Genomic DNA, 20,131 nt, shown 5'->3' with positions numbered 1-20,131 from the left:
GCAGATACTTAAGTGATTCATATGTTTCAGCTGGCAACAATTCTTTAGTTTTAACTGATGCAGTGTGTAGCTTCTCATCTCTTAAACAACCATGTCGGAAGACGTATCCCGTGGTCGTGGAAAAGATGTTACTGTGTTTCAGAAGGGGCAAATTATTGTCCTGCATCAAGCAAAGAAAACAACTAAGGAGATTGCTGAAAGGGGCTTGTTTGAAAACCTGGAAGGATAATGGTGAACCGTCAGCTTCACGGAAGGAATGTGATTGGAAAAAAACTTGAATGATTGTAATCGGAAATCACTAAAACGCTTGAAGTCACATGGTAAAAAATCGACAGTAGAACTCACGGTTATGTTTAATAGTGAAAGTAAGAGCATGTCCACACGCACAATGTGACGAGAACTTACAGGATTGGCACTAAACAGCTGTGTGGCCACAAGAAAGCCACTTGGGTTAGTGAGGCTAATTGGATAAAATGACTTCAGTGTGCTAGAGAGCATAAAGATTGGACTGTGGAGCAATGGAAAAAGGTCCTGTGGTCTGATGAGTCCAGATTTACCCTATTCCAAAGCGATGGGCGCGCCACGGTAAGAAGGGAAGCGCATGAATGCACCTGTCATGCATAGTGCCCACTGTACAAGCCTCTGGAGGCAGTGTTATGATCTGGGGTTGCTTCAATTGGTCAGGTCGAGACTCAGCAATGAAATGTACTGAATGACCAGGTTATCCCATCAATAGATTATTTCTTCCCTAACAGCATGGGCATATTCCAGGACAACAATGCCAAGATTCATCGGGCTCAAATTGTGAAAGAGTGGTGTTGAATTGGCCACCACAGTGTCCTGACCTTAACCCCATTGAAAGTCTTTGGGATGTGCTGGAGAAGACTTTACAGAGTGGTTCGACTCTCCCGTCATCAATACAAGCTCTCTGACAAAATTGAATGCAACTCTGGACGGAAATAAATGTTGTGACGTTGCATAAGGTTGTCGATCCAGTGCCACAACGAATGCCTGCCGTCATCAATGCTAAAGGCGGTCCAACGCAATAGTAGAGTATGCAACCTTTTATTTTGGCCAGGCAGTGTATATAAACAGTCTCTTCATGGTATCTTTGCATTTTGATGTTAAAGTGACTTGACATGGTCATGAGGGCTGTTGAGCATCACAACTGAAAACCCAAAGATTTTTAGCAAAAATATGTATTGCACATTTATCTGTTTTTCTGGTCAAATTTTAGAGGCTGTTTCACATTTGGATGGTCTTACTGTGCTGGCACATGAACAGAGACCCACCATACACACACACACACACACACACACACACACACACACACACACACACACACACACACACAGCCAGAATAATTTCTTTCATGTATTAGATTCTCTTTTACTTCATCTCTTTCTCAATTTCTATTTAAAGTGGGCTTTATCAGCATGTCAAACACTGTACATCTGTATTGCCAAAGCATTACTATGATAAATGATGTGAACTAAGTAAAATAACAACAGTTCAAATAGAGCAAACAAGTAATTTTATTAAAATAAAGATGGAATCAAATCGTGCAAAGTGTGTTAAAGTTGCAGTAGTGTTTTGTGGTTAGTGTGATGTGTGTGTGTGTGTGTGTGTGTGTGTGTGTGTGTGTGTGTGTGTATGACCCGTTTCCACCTGGTATTAAGATGCATCTCGGGTGATCCGATCACATGTGGTGAGGTGAGACACATGGCTGTTTACACCTGGTCACTTAAATGCGTCTCCTGTGACCACTTGTGTTCAGATTTGGAGGGGAGGGTCTCTGTTTCATGATGACATACATCAGTCACTATATCAGTGCGTTACTGCATGTCACTGCTGTTTCTCCCAGATGCGGTTGCAATTTAATCTAAATACAAACATGTCAAGGAGAATTCTGTTATTTTAGTGGATTACCTGTATTAAAGGAGCTTCAGGTGTTCTTCTCATCTGTGTTGATATCAGACACACTAAAGTTCCGTGAAGCTCTCGTGATTGTGATGTATCCGCTTTTTTTAATGATACGATCGGTTGGTTAATTACTTTTAAAGCCGCTCGTAACCGGCAAAGTTTGAACTCTTGTTTTCGTGCAGCGGTTGATTGACAGGTGAGGGGTGGTGCTTCACTGCTGCCGGGACACATACAGGATGGATTAGCATTTACGCTTAAATGTGATGTGGTCACGTGCGTTTCTGACCACATTCATATGTGGTTTTTGTGATCCGAACACAAAACGGTTGAAACTCGTTTTGAACCTGTATTTAGCGCTGACTACATGTGATCGGACGCATCTTAATACAAGGTGAAAATGGGGTCTGTGCGTGTTATGAAAATTACATGGCTATGGAAACATTCTTGGAAAAATGGTGTTACGTGTTCAGTACGCGTATTGCGGCAGTTTTGAGGTAAAATGCCCACTGTGTGGCGCTAAAAGCGAGTTCAAATTTAAAATCTTTTTCTCTTAAAATAAAAATGACTTGACTTGACCTCCCTACGCTAAACCCTAAACCTAACCGATAGTGTCATAAAAAGCAAATGTGAGATGAAAAACACAGTTGCATCATTTTGTGGTGCTTCTATGACACTTTGGGTTCACGTGTCGACTCGCGTGCTCTTCAGGACTCATACCCCACTCCTTTACATAACAAGTGCAATGCTCTATCAGTCGAGCTACTGCACAATTTGATCACACACAAACATGCTTGTAAATGTAGTTGATCATGTAATGCAAACGTTAAAATGAGTCATGCACTATAGTAAAAGTGTTTAGATGTCATAAGATAGCATTGTGTTGGAACAGGGTGAAAAGTAAATGTTTATGAACTGATTGTTTGCCGTTTTACTCGTGATTTGTGCGAAAGTGAATTAATGTCGTTGTTGTAGCGCCTCTAGTGTTTATTTAAACAAGCGTACAATGAGCCACATAAAAATAATTTCCCACAAATGTAGGTATACATGTAGTAACGTGATTCTATGTGACCAGGTTGGTTTCATGAGTATGAGTGTTGTACAACTGTTATCTGGACTGTGTGTGTGTGTGTGTGTGTTTATCTTGACAGAATTTCTGCAGTCGAGCAGCTCTTGAAGCTCAGGGCTCCTGCCTCAACAACAAGTACTCTGAGGGTTACCCAGGAAAAAGGTGTGTAAATGTATCACTATTTGAACACCGTTATTTTGAATTGTTTTATAAACATGACTCCTCTATCAGTGTGCTTGTTTACTGTCAGTGCAGGTCTATGAGGCCAGCGATCCGGACGGTTTAAAAGCAAAAATGTGAAGCTTGTTTATTTGCAAAAACACTTGCATGAATTATTCAGTTAAAATGTGTGTTTGTTTTTAGCTGTAAAGTGTCTAAATCATCCTTTTAGCAGTGCGGCTACCTTTCTAGCTGGATGAAATAATAACATAATTCATGTGGGTTGAATTTCATTAAAGAAACCGGCTTTACTGACTTTACATGGTCATGACATGAGTTGAAAGATTGTTTATATCTTTACACAGATAGGTTAACTTATTCTATCACACAAGTCTCATGCTAGCATGTGTGATGTTTATGTGTTATGATTATAGTTTCAAAACATTTGCAGATTTTTAACATTTATTTGCAGCGCTGCACATGAACCTTACTAGGCTTTTATTGCAAGATTATTTAGCAAAAATCCCCATGTGTTTTCAGGTATTACGGTGGCGCTGAAGTGGTCGATCTGATCGAGTTGTTGTGTCAGAAGCGAGCGCTGGAGGCGTTTGATCTGGATCCAGCGCTGTGGGGTGTAAACGTGCAGCCGTACTCCGGATCTCCGGCAAACTTCGCCGCATATACCGCCGTACTGAACCCTCACGACCGCATCATGGGTCTGGACCTGCCTGACGGCGGACAGTGAGTATCTGACGAGATTTTACTCACATTTTACAATGATACATCAGTACAAATAAAAAACACAAAAAAAGGTGCCAATATTGATAGTTATAAACATAATATACAATGGATTATAAAATGTTTAGTTGCAGTTTTAGATGCTGATTTGTCAATACAGTGTTTGAGTTTACAGTCAGATGGGCCCGCGAGAAAAAGATAATCATCAAAATATTAAAAACTACAGTGTTGACTAACACAAAGTTTAGAAGCTCTACTTTCCAATGAATGCAGGCATTATGACCAAAATTGAACAAGTGCTTTGAAATTTGCAGACAATTCAGACGTGTTCCATTCTTATATTTTATTACAAATAAAATGTGCACTGTACATATTATTGCAATCAGTAAAAACGTCAAACTCATCAAATAGCCATGAGTCATATGTTGTTGGAAAGTTCTTAAAGAGTAGAATACAACCAGCTAATTCATTTTCTTTCAAACGAGCCCATACACAAGGTAATCAGATGCATAGATCATTAGATAATCCACATGAAGCACAATGTTACATATGACCACCAGGAGATGGCGCTAAATACATGACACAGACTCAATGATGACTCAAATGACACAGAATGAAACTCATTCTGTGAAATCTCATTACTAAAATCATGTCTGCATGCTGTGCAAACCTTTAGTCATTGTTGTGTTTGCATGTGTAATTAGTTCTTATGTACAATTATTATGTTTTATTTGTTTGGAGACGTTTTGGACACTAAGATAAATTATATTTGTAATGTTATAACTTTTGATTGCTTTGTCGTATCAACACAAAATTTTACTCGGTTACAGTTGACATGATTGGGAACAAAACAAAAGCAGTTTTTCGGAGCCACCTGAGATATATAATGTAAAATAAGAAAAATAAATAAAAAAGTAAATTTTTGGCTACATTTATTTGTGATTTTTCAGCAGTTTCTTTGACCGATATTCTCAGAATGTATCATAATCTAGATCACTAAAAAATGTGAAAAGTTTCCTTTTGATGCCCTCCCTTTTTTTTTTCTTTTTTTTTTTTGTATATGCCACTGAAACAGGAAATCTTTAAAAACACCTTCAGAGGTTAAAGTGTTGTTTCCTTAGTCCCTAAGAGGGCACATTTAATACATAAACCATATAGCAATGTGTTACATTATTGCAAAGAACATTCTTGGCTGTTAAAAAAAAAAAAAAAGAGTTTTCCATTTTTAACTAATGTGCCTAAAATAAATAAGTTTTAGTCTGTCTATATTTTCAAATGTTATGTCAAAAGTAAAATGAGGGGGGTAAACACATGGTGTTACACTTGCACTGATGCCACAGTATACTACCCCAGACTTAAACGTCATAATAACAGTGAAATACCACAATGTTTTTAGTTCAGTACAGTTGTAAGGTAGTAATATTCACAGTAACATACACATAGCAGTGGTATTCGGCTGAAATCGATGGTGAAGCGGATCAGACTATGAGCACAGGCAGGGGCTGTTCAATCAGATGAAACACAACAGACTGAAACCGAACGCAAGGATCTCGAAACACACATTTCCAAGTTGAACATCTTTCCTGACGAAGCGTTTAAAAAAAACTCATTGCTTAATCTGAGAAACATTTATAAGAGAGCAAGAGGCAACGGCCAAAGACCTCCACCAACTGTAAGGGGCTGTTCACACCGAACGCTTTTGCAACCATCCATTTGTCTTTCTTTGTAAATGTATCATTACCCAGCTCTAGTTACTACAAAATAAAAACAAATATGTGACAAAGTATAATGTAATAAAACAATTTTCTTCTTTCTCTCAGTCTCACTCATGGCTACATGTCAGATGTCAAGCGAATTTCGGCCACGTCCATTTACTTCGAGTCGATGCCGTACAAACTCGACGTAAGTTCTGCATCAGCTGCAGCTCATTAGAGATTTTATAGTTACTGTAATAATACTGTATATTTAAATTTTTTATTGATGTCTAACCTGATTTTACTTAAAGAAATTCTTTAAAACTAAAAATTAATTATAGTAAAAAATTGTTTCATGATATTATGGTATTATGGTATGAGTTTTTGACATTCTTTTTGAAATACTTGTAGTACCATATAAATAACATGGTACTGTGTGAGAGCTTGTGTGTGTCATGTGTCGTGTCATGTGTCGTGTGTGTGATGAATGAGGGTTCAGTCTCTTTGGGAGAGATAATAGGAAATCGACAGGCGACCCTCAAACACACACACACTTCAGTGTGACCCTCAAGAGTTCACGTCAGTGTGATGAAGTGAGCAGACAGAGAGATTATCAGCTGTCCAGATCTCTAAGGTGGAGATGAAAAAGGGACAAAAATGAGAAATTAAGACAAGTTTGAGAGAGAGACTTGAATCTACTTCCAAATATATTGTGGGGTTTTTGATGTTTCTGAAACATCATGAAATTAAGTGTGTTTTAGATAAGAAATAACATTTTAAAACCGTATTATTATAGAAATTATAATTATGTAATTATGTGATCAGTTGTAGCAAAGGTTCTTTTACTCTCTCTGAAGGAAGGAGGAAGCAGAAGCCAGTCCACGACAGTGTCTTTTATTATAAACTAAATGTAGTGGACACTACATAAACTCTTGCTTCCCAGCAATGTCAGGTTCCAGCACATCACACGTGCTTCGCTCGCCAGCTCTCTCCTTCGACTGTGGAAGTCTCCCCATCTCACTCCAAACAAAGAACAGTCGTTAGCGATCATTCAACCCAGGTGGAAATTCTTACAGCTTACTCTCTCTCCCTCAGGTGAGCGCTTGACCACACCCCCCATCTCCACATACCCCCACCTCCCGAGTCAGGCCAAGGGCCTGCCTAATGTACAGCGCAGGGCGCTCCTCCCCCTCAACCACCTGGGACAGTACCCCCCTCAGCCCCCTTTCTAATGCGTCCATCTGCAAAACAAAAGGGAGAGAGAAGTCAGGAAAATGTAGAAGCGGCCTGCCACACAGTGCAGCTTTCACCTGTGTAAAAGCTTGTTGGCACAGCTCCGTCCTCTGGACCAGATTGGGTGCCCCCTATTTAGTAAGATCAGTCAATGGGCTGGTGACGTTCGAATAATTAAGCACAAACCTATGATAAAAGCCAGCCAGCCCCAGGAACTCTCACCTCCTTTTTGGTCTTAGGTCTTGGACAGGCTGCAATCGCTGCGGTTTTATCAATTTGGGGACGCACCTGTCCGTGACCCAAGTGGAAGCCCAGATACCGTACTTCCACCCGCCCAATTGCGAGAGTCCCGCTCATCTCAACGACCTCAGGACAGCCCTCAGATGCTACAGGTGCCACTGCCAATCGTTACTGTAAATAATAATATCATCTAGATAGGCAGTGGCGTAAGCGGAGTGTGGTCTGAGGATTCAGTCCATGAGCTGCTGAAACGTAGCCGGAGCCCCAAACAAACACTGAACGGAAGCATCACAAATTGGTGTAATCCAAGCGGAGTGGAAAATGCTGTCTTTTCATGGGACATGGGAGTTAAGGGGATCTGCCAATATCTCTTCGTAAAATCCAGTGTCATCTTACAGATCGAGTAGTTTGTCAGTCCGAGGCATTGGGTACGCATCAGATTTAGACACCGCATTGACTTTTCTATAATCCACACAGAACCTCATCACCCCATCACTCTTCGGTACCAGCACCACTGGACTGGTCACTGTGGTATACTTCTATTACCCCCATATCTAGCATGGCATTTAATTCTTCCCGAAACTTTTTTTTTTTTGTGTGTGTGTTCAGGTAATCGGTATGGCTGACTGCATACCATTACCCCTGGGGTCGTTTCGTTGTGACGGTGAGAGGTGGTCTCCGAAAGTGACCGGGGTGACTCGATCGATTTTTTTTTTTTTTTTTTAAGTTCACCTCCGGTCTGAGTTCCCCCGTGCCAAAGTCACGGGGACCGCCTCTGTCCACGGTTTTAGGAGATTGAGGTGGTAAATCTGGCGTGCTCCGACTCTATCATTTAACCTCATAATCGACTTCCCCAACTCGCCGTGTGACCTCAAAGGGACCTTGCCACTTGCTGAGTAATTTAGAGCTCGATGTGAGGAGCAATACAAGGACTTTATCTCCCGGAGTAAATTCTCATAGCCGAGTACCCCATTATACAGCTGGCTTTGACGTTCTTGAGCCTGGAGCAAATTCTCCTGTGTTAAACGCCCCAGTGTGTGGAGTTTTGCTCTCAGGTCAAGAACGTATTGAATTTTGTTTTTGCTGTTCGAAGGTCCCTCCTCCCAATTTTCCCGTAGGATGTCGAGCACAGCGCGCGACCGATGCCCATACAATAATTCAAATGGGGAGAACCTCGTAGAGGCTTGCGGGACCTCTCGTAATGCAAACAACAGGGGCTCGAGCCACTTATCCCAGTTCTGAGCATCTTCTTGCACGAACTTACGAATCATATTCTTTAATGTCTGATTAAATTGTTCGACAAGCCTTCCGTTTGGGGTGGTAAATGCTGATAGCCACGGCTTGCTCCTCCCTTGCGTCATCCAGACATGGAGCTGAGGTAGACGGCCCTGGCACCACCTCCCCAGCCAGCGAATCGCCCACCATACACCAATACACTGTTACAGGACCCATCCACACAAATTCTCCTCAATAACGTTTTAAAATCCTGCCAATTCATACCCAAAATTAGTGGATGGGAGAGGCAGGGACTAACCACAGCCTCAATATTATACTTTTGGCCCCGGAATAGAAATGTAACGGTCACTACAGGGTAATCATGAATATCCCTGTGCACATACCTCACCTTCACCCGATTGTATCCAATGCCTCTCCTTGAACCAAGCTTTGATGAATAGAGGTTTGGTTACAACCTGAATCAACCAAAGCTTGTTATGTACCCCCCCCCCCCAATACTCACAGGTACCTGGTACGTCCCTGCTCGATAAGGGATGATCTGTGGGGTGTCGGGGACCTGGATCAATGCCTTCACCTCCATCACTAGGCACTGGTCTCAGAAATGGCCCGGTTCCCCACAACTCCAACAGACCGGCCCAAGCTTCACGTCCACCTGGGAAGAAGAGCAGTGAAAAACAGGGGGAGTAGACACTGGAGTTAGTTGAGGTTTAGAGACCCTCCCAAGACGATGAGTCGGCTGTGGGGGAATGTTCCCCCGCTTCTGGGGGAACGGGACAGGTTGAAAGGAAGGAAGGAGGGGAGGGTGAGGGAACAAGGGGGCGAGAAAGAGAAGAGCGAGAGCGCGGAGCTCGCCGGCTCCCGGATATGCTGCTATATGATCCTCGGCCAGCTGGACCGCTTCATCCAGTGACATCGGATGGTGACACCGGAACCACTGCTCCGTACCCCTCGGCAGCCATGAAACTAACTGTTCCATCACCACGAGGTTGATGACATCGTCGGCATCACCTTCCTCGTCAGCCAGCACCCACTGTCGGCAGGTGTTGCAGAGCTGTTGCGCAAAGACAAACAGTCAGCTGACTTCGCTCGTTGTCAGGGAGCAGAACCGCTGGCGGTGTTTTTCCGGGCTTCAGCCGACCCGTTGCAAGATGGCTTCCCTTAAGGAAGTATAGTCCACAAGTATGACAACCAGCAGCTGTTGGGCCATGAGTTGTGCCTCCCTGGTCAGCAGCGGCAGGAGATGGACCGCCCACTGTGTACGCGGCCATTTCTGGGCTTTGGCCGAAAATTCGAACAGCTCCAGGAATGCTTCCATGTTGTCCTGAGCCCCCATCTTGGTGAGCATCATGGATGGGCCCGCTGCTGCCAGGGTCTTTGTGGATGGCCCCTCCTGGGGTAGCAAGCTCCACAATGCCCACCGGTCCTCTGCATGGGCCTGAAAGAGAGCCTCAAATCGCTGTTCCTGCTCCTTCTGCAGCTCCATGAGGGCCTGGTGTTGGGTCTGTTGGATACTGGTGAGGGACTTCCCCCAGCGGCAAAGATTCCATAGCAGCGTACCCTTCCTCCTTTTCTCCCGGGTTTCATCACTAGTGTAGGAAAGGTTCTTTTACTCTCTCTGAAGGAAGGAGGAAGCGGAAGCCGGTTTGACAATTCACGACAATGTCTTTTTATTATAAATAAAAAAAACAATGCTTTACAGCAGACACAACAAACTCTTGCTTCCCAGCAATGTCAGCTTCCAGCACATCAAACGCGCTTCACTCGCCAACTCTCTCCCTCGTCTGTGGACTGAGTCGCCTTTTATCTCCCCCCATCTTACTGCAAACAAAGAATAGTCATTACCGATCATTCAACCCAGGTGAAAATCCTTACCACTTTCTCTCTACCTCAGACGAGCGCTTGACAACACCCCCCATCTCCACATGAATGCATTGAGATCTAATGAAAAAAGCTGAGAGAGGAAGAGGAGAAAGTTGAATACGAGATGATCTGAACATGGTCTAATATGCACACATCTCTCTCTTTCAGCCTAAATCAGGTCTGATCGATTATGATCAGATGGAAATCACGGCGAGACTCTTCAGGCCCAAACTGATCATCGCGGGCACCAGCGCTTACGCCCGACTCATCGACTACGCCCGTATTAAGAAGGTATTTAGATAACATTTCAATATCTCATTTTGCTTTAAAATAAGAGTTCATTGTACTATGAAAACATACTGTAACTTTCAGAACTAAAACAAAGAGTGTTCATTTAAACTAAACTGCAAAGTGACTTATTTTGAAATCGTTGCATTTTTTATTTCAAAATGAGCGTTGAGCATGAGCGTTCACATTTACACATCAGTGACATCTGGTGGGGTGCTTCTAGTGGGGCTAGACTTAAATGACCCCCGTACACATATAAAACATCATTTGCTGTTTTAATATTTGCAGACATGCATTTTTTTTTAAGACAACCAAAGATTCACCAAATTTGAGTAAAAATATAGAAAATATATAAACAATCACACTCATGAGGAATTGTTGCACTCAAAAAAAAAAAAAAGTAGAACTAAAACTAGAGCTGGCATGTCCAAAGATGCGAAACTACTTTACCTTCTACCATATCTCCAGAAGTTAGTTTATGGGTCGTTATTCGTTTGACATTCGGTTTCTCCTACCTGCGCTCTCAGGAGCCGACAATTTTGCAGTGATTTCATTAGCACAATTAGGTTAAAGAATATATGACTATATCATACAGGCATAAACGCTTGTTGTAGCTGGAGAATTCTGCCTAAAAAATGCTACGCTGTGCTTTCATTGACTAGTGCTAGTAAGGGACCGTCTGAAAATTCCACCCACAGCACTAAAACGTCAGAGGTGTCAAAGTATTCATTAATTAATTCAATTAAAGTGTAAGTTATACATACAATTTACAATCTTTAGAATGTGTAAATGTTGTTTTTTTTTTTATTTATTTTTTTATAAAAGTGTTTAAGACAGAACATGTAATGCAGTTGCACTGAACACTTGAACACCAGAGATGTTTTAGCACAGTGTGCGGACTTTTCGGATGGTCTCTTATGCACCATAAGCAAATAATTATGAAATATTGAACTTAAATTAAACTTACCCCACTAAATATTATTATGCAGTGATAATGCATTGATGTTTTGTTTAAATATAATTTGTTTGGTCTATGAACACCAAACTCTTATCATACTACCACTCCAATTTAGGGGGGCCACTGGAGAGGCCTATTGACAGGGGGGCCTCCCCAATATATATATATAATTTTTATTTTAATAACTTAATTATATTTAATTTATTATTATATCTACAGTTGTACATAACATTAAATCTGTTATTTTAAGGATAATTTTTAATTTGTGTCTTTTAATAATAACTTAATTTTTGCTGTCTTTTAACTGCGCCCTTTAGGTTTTCTTCTCTCTCGCACACACACACACACACACACACACACACACCTGTGACTGTATCTGTTTCTCTCTCTGACACATTTGTGTTTAACTGCTGATGACTGACACCTCACACGCATTCAGATTCACTGTTCTTTTTTCCTTTCACACACAACCTCACTTCAGTGTCACCATCAACTCTTAATCACATTATCTTTTCTTTCACACTCGCACATAAACGACAGTCAAAATGATCATGTTCTTTTGAGGGTATGTTGTCATTAACAGTGAGAATTGATGTTAAAAACGTGTTTTGTAGAGAGTCAAACACCCGTAATTGTCACTCAGCGATCATTTAAACATGTTATTATGAATACTCTTCTCTCGTTAATTACGCATCTATTGTCTTCTGCACTTTGGCTCTGTTTCAAAACTGACACAAGACCTGTTCCAAAAGATTGGCAGCAACATGAATGTTTCTTGAAGTGGGCCAAAAATGAATGGATGAACTCAACACTTCATATGGCGGATGAAGAAGTGGAAGTCCCGCCTTTTAAACTGAAAGAGCCAGTCACCTGTTTATTTACTCATGAGAACACATGCACATTAGCTGGATCAGCCTGAAAAATACAGTGTTATAGTGTGATTTGAGCTAAAGAAGCTAAATTTATGACACCATCAGTTTTTATTGCTATATTGACATGCTATTGAAATTGTAATCGTATGAGTCGGCAATTGTCTCGTTCGCCAGGATTCACCAGCTCTCATTGATAATGAAAGACTTGCAGTGATTATGTGGCTGTGAGTGTGAACGGCCCTTAAGAAGCTGTGAGCGTTTGGAACTGAGCTCATGTCTGTGTCGTCTCTTCTCTCTGTGTTTATCTCTCTCTTCTGTTTTCTTGATCTTCTCCTGGAGGGCAAGTTTGTGTTTTTCATGTTTGTTACTAGAATTCACTGTGGCCTGATTTTACTCTCCGATAAACACAAGGGCAGTGAGAGAGACACAAATACATGTTTATAGGTAGTTTGACAGATAACGTGTCCATAGGATGTTATTACAAGTTAAAGTGTATATTTCAGTGCATTATTTATAGTCGCCTTTTTGCCTTCACTAGTTCATTTGAAATGGTCCTGTGGTGTGACATGTTTTTTTTTTTTTTTAAAAGAACAAATATTCCATGTAGTCTCTCAATAATATGAGCTCATAAAAGCTGCATGTAAAATAATTATAAAAGAATTAGAGAAATGGTTTTAGATTAAGTAAAGCATTTCACAATGCAGTCGAGTCGCTCTCATCACACTCTCAAACTTCTGATATATTTGCATATATCTGAATATTTTACAATCAAATTAAAATATATTGTTTCTATACTTCTAATCAACAAATAAATCAATAGTTTTTTTTTTAATTCCATTATGTCATTCTCAGTGCTTCATGGGATTGTAGTTCATTCCCTCATTAAAGATGTTATGTACACAGTCTTGTATCTTTTGTCTGATTTTTAAATGCTTTTTTGCTTCAAATCAAAGTTTGTAATGTTGTGATTCACCTAGGAGCTGGTTGCTTTCGTTCATGGCTTACAACTCTTTTATGAAGGATTTAATGGAATCACTATGGAAAAAATGAATGGGAAAAATACTTCTGAGATGTCTGAAAATGTACGGAGCCCCTTAGAGGACAGGACGGGATTTTGTTTTTAATTTATTTTTTTATTTATTTATTTTCTGATAGTTTTGCGTGCCCTTGCAATAAATTTACCATGGTTTTACTAAAATAACCATATTTTAACATTGATATTCGTAGTAAAACCATAGTACTAATACAGGAAAACAAAAACTATGGTAATAAAAATCATAGTTATTTTGATACCATGGTATTTGTAGTAAAACTATAGTACCACAAGATTAACCAAGTTTAACCAAAACTTATTGCGAGGGCACGCAAAACTTATTGCGAGGAAATGCAAACTATTGCGAGGGCAACATAGTCAATGTATTGGAGGTATTGGAGTGGCCATCACAAAGCCCTGACCTCAATCTGATTGTGGAAAATTTGTGGGCAGAAATGAAAAAGCGTGTGCGAGCAAGGAGGCCTACAAACCTGACTCGGTTACACCAGTTCTGTCTGGAGGGCACGCAGCACTTATTGCCAGGGCACGCAAATTGTTGCCAGGGCACGCAACACTTACTGCGAGGGCACGCAATGGGCACGCAACACTTATTGCGAGGGCACGCAAACTGTTGTGAGGGCATGCAATTCTATTTCAGAAAAAAAATTCCCGCCCTGTCCTCTTAGAGGCTCCGTAAAAATGGACGGACACTGTTGCGCTCTATTAGAATGACTGCAGACTATCTACAGTTGAAGTCAAAAGTTTACATACACTTAGGTTTAAGTCATTAAAACTCATTATTTAACCACTCCACAGATTTAATATTAGCAAACTATAGTTTTGGCAAGTCATTTAGGACATTAGTTGTGCATGACATGAGTAATTTTTCCAACAATTGTTTACAGACTGATTGTTTCACTTTTAATTGACTATATCACAATTTCAGTGGGTCAGAAGTTTACATACACTAAGTTAACTGTGCCTTTAAGCAGCTTGGAAAATTCCATAAAATTATTTCAAGTCTTTAGGCAATTAGCCAGTTAGCTTCTGATAGGAGTTGCACTGAATTGGAGGTGTACCTGTGGATTCATTTTAAGGCCTACCTTCAAACTCGGTGCCTCTTTGCTTGACATCATTGGAAAATTAAAAGAAATCAGCCAAGACCTCAGAAAAAAATTTGTGGGCCTCCACAAGTCTGGTTCATCCTTGGGAGCAATTTCCAAATGCCTGAAGGTACCACGTTCATCTGTACAAACGATAGTACACAAGTATAAACACCATGAGACCACACAGACATCATACTGCTCAGGAAGGAGATGCATTCTGTCTCCTAGAGATGAACGTAGTTTGGTGCCAAAATTGCAAATCAATCCCAGAACAACAGCAAAGGACCTTGTGAAGATGCTGGAGGAAACAGGTAGACAAGTATCTATATCCACAGTAAAACGAATCCTATATCAACATAACCTGAAAGGCTGCTTAGCAAGGAAGAAGCCACTGCTCCAAAACTGCCATAAAATAGCCGGACTACAGTTTGCAAGTGCACATTGGGACAAAGATCTTCCTTTTTGGTTGAACTACAAAAATTGAACTGTTTGGACAAAATGTCCATCGTTATGTTTGGAGGAAAAAGGGTGAGGCTTGCAAGCTGAAGAACACCATCCCAACTGTGAAGCATGGGGGTGGCAGCATCATGTTGTGGGGGTGCTTTGCTGCAGGAGGGACTGGTGCGCTTCACAAAATAGATGGCATTATGAGGAAGGAAAATTATGTGGATATATTGAAGCAACATCTCAAGACATCAGCCAGGAAGTTAAAGCTCAGTCACAAATGGGTCTTCCAAATGGACAATGACCCCAAGCATACCTCCAAAGTTGTGGAAAAATGGCTTAAGGACAACAAAGTCAAGGTATTGGAGTGTCCATCACAAAGCCCTGACCTCAATCTGATAGAACTGAAAAAGCGTGTGCGAGCAAGGAGGCCTACAAACCTGACTCAGTTACACCAGTTCTGTCTGGAGGAATGGGACAAAATTCCAGCAACTTATTGAGAGAAGCTTGTGGAAGGATACCCAAAACATTTGACCCAAGTTAAACAGTTTAAAGGCAATGCTCCCAAATACTAACAAAGTGTATGTAAGCTTCTGACCCACTGGGAATGTGATGAAAGAAATAAAAGCTGAAATAAATCATTCTCTCTACTATTATTCTGACATTTCACATTCTTAAAATAAAGTAGTGATCCTAACTGACCTAAGACAGAGAATGTTTTCTACGATTAAATGTCAGGAATTGTTGAGTTTAAATGTATTTGGCTGAGGTGTATGTAAACTTCTGACTTCAGCTGTATAACTCTTAAAGAGAACTTTTTGCATTTTTAGATAAAGAACATTTTTGCTTTGTTTATATATTGTGTTTCCAATTGAGGATGTCCCCAAATGAGACATTTACTCAGATTTAGCTCACTTCAGGAGACAGTTTGCCCCCGAACTACAGCTCCGTAAGCACACACACAGATTGAGTGTTTTAGTGCGCATAACATTATCAGTGTATAATCAGCTTGGAATTATTTTTTCCCCCTCAAGCTGTGGCATCATTCTCTGAAGTAAGTAAGTTGTGCGCCGCTTGCGGTATCTGAGTCTCATTCCCTCTAGAGGCGAGTGGATCTCATCAGGTCATTCTGAGATGGGATGATAACGAGAACGCTTTGATTGTGATATTTGCTGTAAGCGCAGCCGATTTGAGCCTCCTAAACACTTTAATAATCTACTGAAACGCTCTTTTATTACCTCTCATCACCCCTCACATTCTCTCTCTGTCTTAGTTGTGTAGTGAAGTGAACGCGTACATGCTGGCTGATATGGCTCACATCAGTGGTCTGGTGGCCGGTAAAGCTGTTCCCTCGCCATTTCAACACGCCGACCTCGTCACAACAACCACGCACAAATCATTGCGAGGAGCCAGGTACATTTCATGCACCAATATCCATGCTCGAAGTGAATTCAGGCATCAAAACATTAAAATGCACAAAAGGTGTTTAGTACTGTTAATACTGCCAGTTCTGTTATTGTACATCACTACTTTAATGTTTTGGCTCCTCCCCCAGGGCGGGGCTTATCTTCTATCGTAAGGGCGTGCGATCAGTGGACAAGAAAGGCAAGGAGGTTTTGTACGACCTGGAGGAGAAGGTCAACTTCTCTGTGTTCCCTTCACTTCAGGGCGGCCCGCACAATCACGCCATCGCCGGAGTCGCCGTGGCCCTCAAACAGGTACAACTTCTGTCTCTATTTCTGAGTATTATGATATGCATGTGTTCATACACTGTTACAATCCTGGAATTTAATTTATTCTCCAATGATTCAACTGTAACACTTTACAGTTCTATTTGTTTACATTAGTTAATGCATTAGGGTTCATTGTTCATAGCATTTATTAATCTTATTTAATGTTTATTAAACTGCTACAATTCATTGGTTGTTCATATTGATTCACATTGCATTAGCAATTCTTAACATATACACTTTAAGTAAAATTGCATTAGTTTATGTAGAAATTAACATTAAGATTAATGAATGCTGTAAAAGTATTAACTAACATGAAAAAATACAACCTCATTGTAAAGTGTTACTGGTTCATCTTGCCCCTTTACATGACACCGCTTAACCCTAACGTGGGGCAAGTTGTCACTGGACAGATGCATGTTTTAGAAACCTTATCTGGGGGCCTGGGTAGCTCAGCAAGTAAAGACGCTGGCTACCACATCTGGAGTCGTGAGTTTGAATACAGGGTGTGCTGAGTGACTCCAGCCGGGTCTCCTAAGCAACCAAATTGGCCCGGTTGCTAGGGAGGGTAGAGTCACATGGGGTAACCTCCTCGTGGTCACTATAATGTTGTTCTCACTCTCGGTGGGGCGCGTGGTGAGTTGTGCGTGGATGCCGCGGAGAATAGCGTGAAGCCTCCACATGCGCTATGTCTCCGCGGTAACGCGCTCCACAAGCCACGTGATAAGATGCGCGGATTGACGGTCTCAGACGCGGAGGCAACTGAGATTCATCCACCGCCACCCAGATTGAGGCGAGTCACTACACCACCATGAGGACTTAGAGCGCATTGGGAATTGGGCATTCCAAATTGAAAAAAAAAGAAGGAAAAAAAGAAACCTTATTTCTACAGCCCTTCCTGAAATATAATTAGGTGTATTAGTTTCCTCTGTCTCATTTCTCTTTGAACGGAGGGCAGCTTAAAAGTAAGATGTGGCATATCATACCCCACTCTCCCTTATGCATAAATAACCTGTTGCTGAGTCTTTGAAAAAAAAAGTCATATAATGAAATCCTTATAATTCTATTCTCATCTCTTTTATGTTCTTGTGAACAATGGCGTTGACTCGTGGGATCTCGTTGCTGGCTGTGGATGATTGTTGTTCTCTCTTCAGGCCACGATGCCCATGTTTCGTGAGTATATCGCTCAGGTGCTGAAGAACTCGAAGGCGATGGCTGATGCTCTGCTGAAGAGAGGATTCACACTCGTGTCTGGTGCGTTTATACACTAACCGTCTTTTTCTGTAATGACACTCAGGCATGTTTTCTCTTCAGGTGAGCGGAACTTTTGCGTTCTTTACCTGAGAGAGAAGTTGCACATTTATCATAGCGATGCCTCCGACTCGAAGGTGTGTGGGAAAATCTAGAGATATATCCTATCATGCCATTATTAATATGTTAATATGTACATACATATTTAACTTTTTAAATAAAGGAGTGTGTTCAGTAGCATATTATCCATTTTTTTCTGTGATATTGAAATTTCAAATAGCTGTAAAATGTAATCAGTATTGGCACCAGGGTCAAAGGTGTGATGCCACTTTCTTTTGTCCATGTCTGCTAAATTATTCAAAAATATATTACAAATGAAATTCACACAAAACAGTTACTTGAGTACACCTCTTCTATGCTGAACATGTTTCCAATTACTGAGTTCAAAGTCATTTTGAGATTTTTTTTCTGGGGCTTAAAATCAAAAATCTCATGTGGTGTAACCGTCTGTCTTATTAAAAGCTAAAATTCTTGAAAAAAGAAATGTTGGCATGAGTTGTGCTGAAACCAGTGGTGAAACCATTTTATTTGAGTCATGTGGTGTAACCAACATGTAAGTTGCAATTTTGTTGTCATGTGACAAAAATCATAAAACAGAGATCTCTTTAGGCCCGCAAGACTGTGTGTGAAGTTTTTAAAAAAAATCATTATTTTGTCATATCATTAAATATCAATATTTTGACATTTTTATAAAAAGGCTCATTTGGTGCAACCAATTTTTTACCTTGAAACATATGTTTGAAAACTTTTTTTTTAAATTAATGATTAAGTTGCGTACACTTGTGTATTCAAGGTGCAAGGAAACTATTTTAATACCATTTATTTGATGATTACACCACATGACATGACGTGTGTATATATATCTAATATATATATATATATATATATATATATATATATATATATATATATATATATATATATATATATATATTAGAGCTGTCGGAATTAATTACTTATAAATGCATTTACTGTTAATACAGCATAAACACTTGCTGGGAGTGCGGAACCTTTTGTAATGTATCGATGTGTCCGCCCGTTACACTGATGCACACGCAGCTTCACGATTGCTGTCAGAAAGCAGATCGTCACAGTCTACCGGCAGATTAATATCGTGGAGGACGAGAGATATGCAACATACTGTATGTGGAGACTAGTTCTGTCAATTAGTCAAACTCACACTTAGACTTTGGGAAACGTTTAATGTTGCTTGAATTGGTGCTATTTTAGAGCATTTCTATCTTTATACTGTGGAAGGCTTTGTTTGGAAAATATTAATAAAGCATTATATTGTTACGTAGTTTTGTTTTTTCTTTCCTAAGATGGAAATAAATGCATTTGTCAGGAAAATGAGTGTATATATAGTGTCAGATTTCAGCATTTTGAAAATCTGCGATTTGATCGTGATTAAAATGATGCGATTAATCAATATACTTACACTCACCGGCCACTTTATTAGGAACACCTGTACATCTACTTATTCATGTGATTCTCTAATCAGCCAATCCTGTGGCAGCAGTGTAATGTATAAAATCATGTAGATACGGGTCAGCAGCTTCAGTTAATGTTCACATCAACCATCAGAATTGGGAAAAATGTGATCTCAGTGATTTGGACCGTGGCATGATTGTTGGACGTGGCATGATTGTTGGTGCCAGATGGGCTGGTTTGAGTATTTCTGTAACTGCTGATCTCTTGGTCTTCTGCTGTTGTAGCCCATCCGCCTCAAGGTTCAACATGTTGTGCATTCTGAGATGTTATTCTGCTCACTACAATTGTACAGAGGGGTTATCTGAGATACCGTAGCCTTGATCTCTGTCATTAACAAGCCGTTATCGCCCACAGAACTGTCGCTCACTGGATGTTTTTTGTTTTTCGCACCATTATCTATACACTCTAGAGACTGTTGTGTGCGAGAATCCCAGCAGATCAGCAGAAATACTCAAACCAGCCCATCTGGCACCAACAGTCATGCCACCGTCTAAATCACTGAGATCACATTTTATTCCCCATTCTGATGGTTTTGAACATTAACTGAAGCTCCTGACCTGTATCTGCATGATGTTATACATTACACTGCTGCCACAGCATTGGCTGATTAGATAATCGTGCAGATAAGTAGATGTACAGGTGTTCCTAATAAAGTGGCTGGCAGTAGTGGTTTTAACCACCACACAAACCATGCAACTGGGGCCCCGGACGTTGGGGGACCCCCGCCCCCGCAAAAACCGCTTGAGGGG

The 20,131-nt window shown here is 40.7% G+C and overlaps 2 protein-coding genes across 2 annotated transcripts in view; one reads left to right on the top strand and one right to left on the bottom strand.

The window, feature by feature from the left end:
• The window catches only part of LOC127445798 (cytochrome c oxidase subunit NDUFA4-like), a 143,496-nt gene that overhangs the window by 90,328 nt on the left and 33,037 nt on the right, over nt 1–20,131 (bottom strand). The window lies entirely within an intron of this gene.
• shmt2 (serine hydroxymethyltransferase 2 (mitochondrial)) overlaps nt 1–20,131 on the top strand; it is a 43,487-nt gene that overhangs the window by 16,477 nt on the left and 6,879 nt on the right. Inside the window, exons 3-9 of the mRNA XM_051706103.1 lie at nt 3,072–3,151; nt 3,689–3,889; nt 5,707–5,788; nt 10,318–10,440; nt 16,124–16,263; nt 16,406–16,568; nt 17,735–17,834. Of these exons, the coding sequence (XP_051562063.1) occupies nt 3,072–3,151; nt 3,689–3,889; nt 5,707–5,788; nt 10,318–10,440; nt 16,124–16,263; nt 16,406–16,568; nt 17,735–17,834 (889 nt within the window). The remainder of the gene's footprint in view (nt 1–3,071; nt 3,152–3,688; nt 3,890–5,706; nt 5,789–10,317; nt 10,441–16,123; nt 16,264–16,405; nt 16,569–17,734; nt 17,835–20,131) is intronic.

This window comes from Myxocyprinus asiaticus, chromosome 9 (genome assembly GCF_019703515.2).
Source record: "Myxocyprinus asiaticus isolate MX2 ecotype Aquarium Trade chromosome 9, UBuf_Myxa_2, whole genome shotgun sequence".
NCBI classification, from domain to species: domain Eukaryota; kingdom Metazoa; phylum Chordata; class Actinopteri; order Cypriniformes; family Catostomidae; genus Myxocyprinus; species Myxocyprinus asiaticus.
The sequence above is the reverse complement of the archived record's forward strand: the minus strand, read 5'-3'. Positions and strand labels throughout refer to the sequence as shown.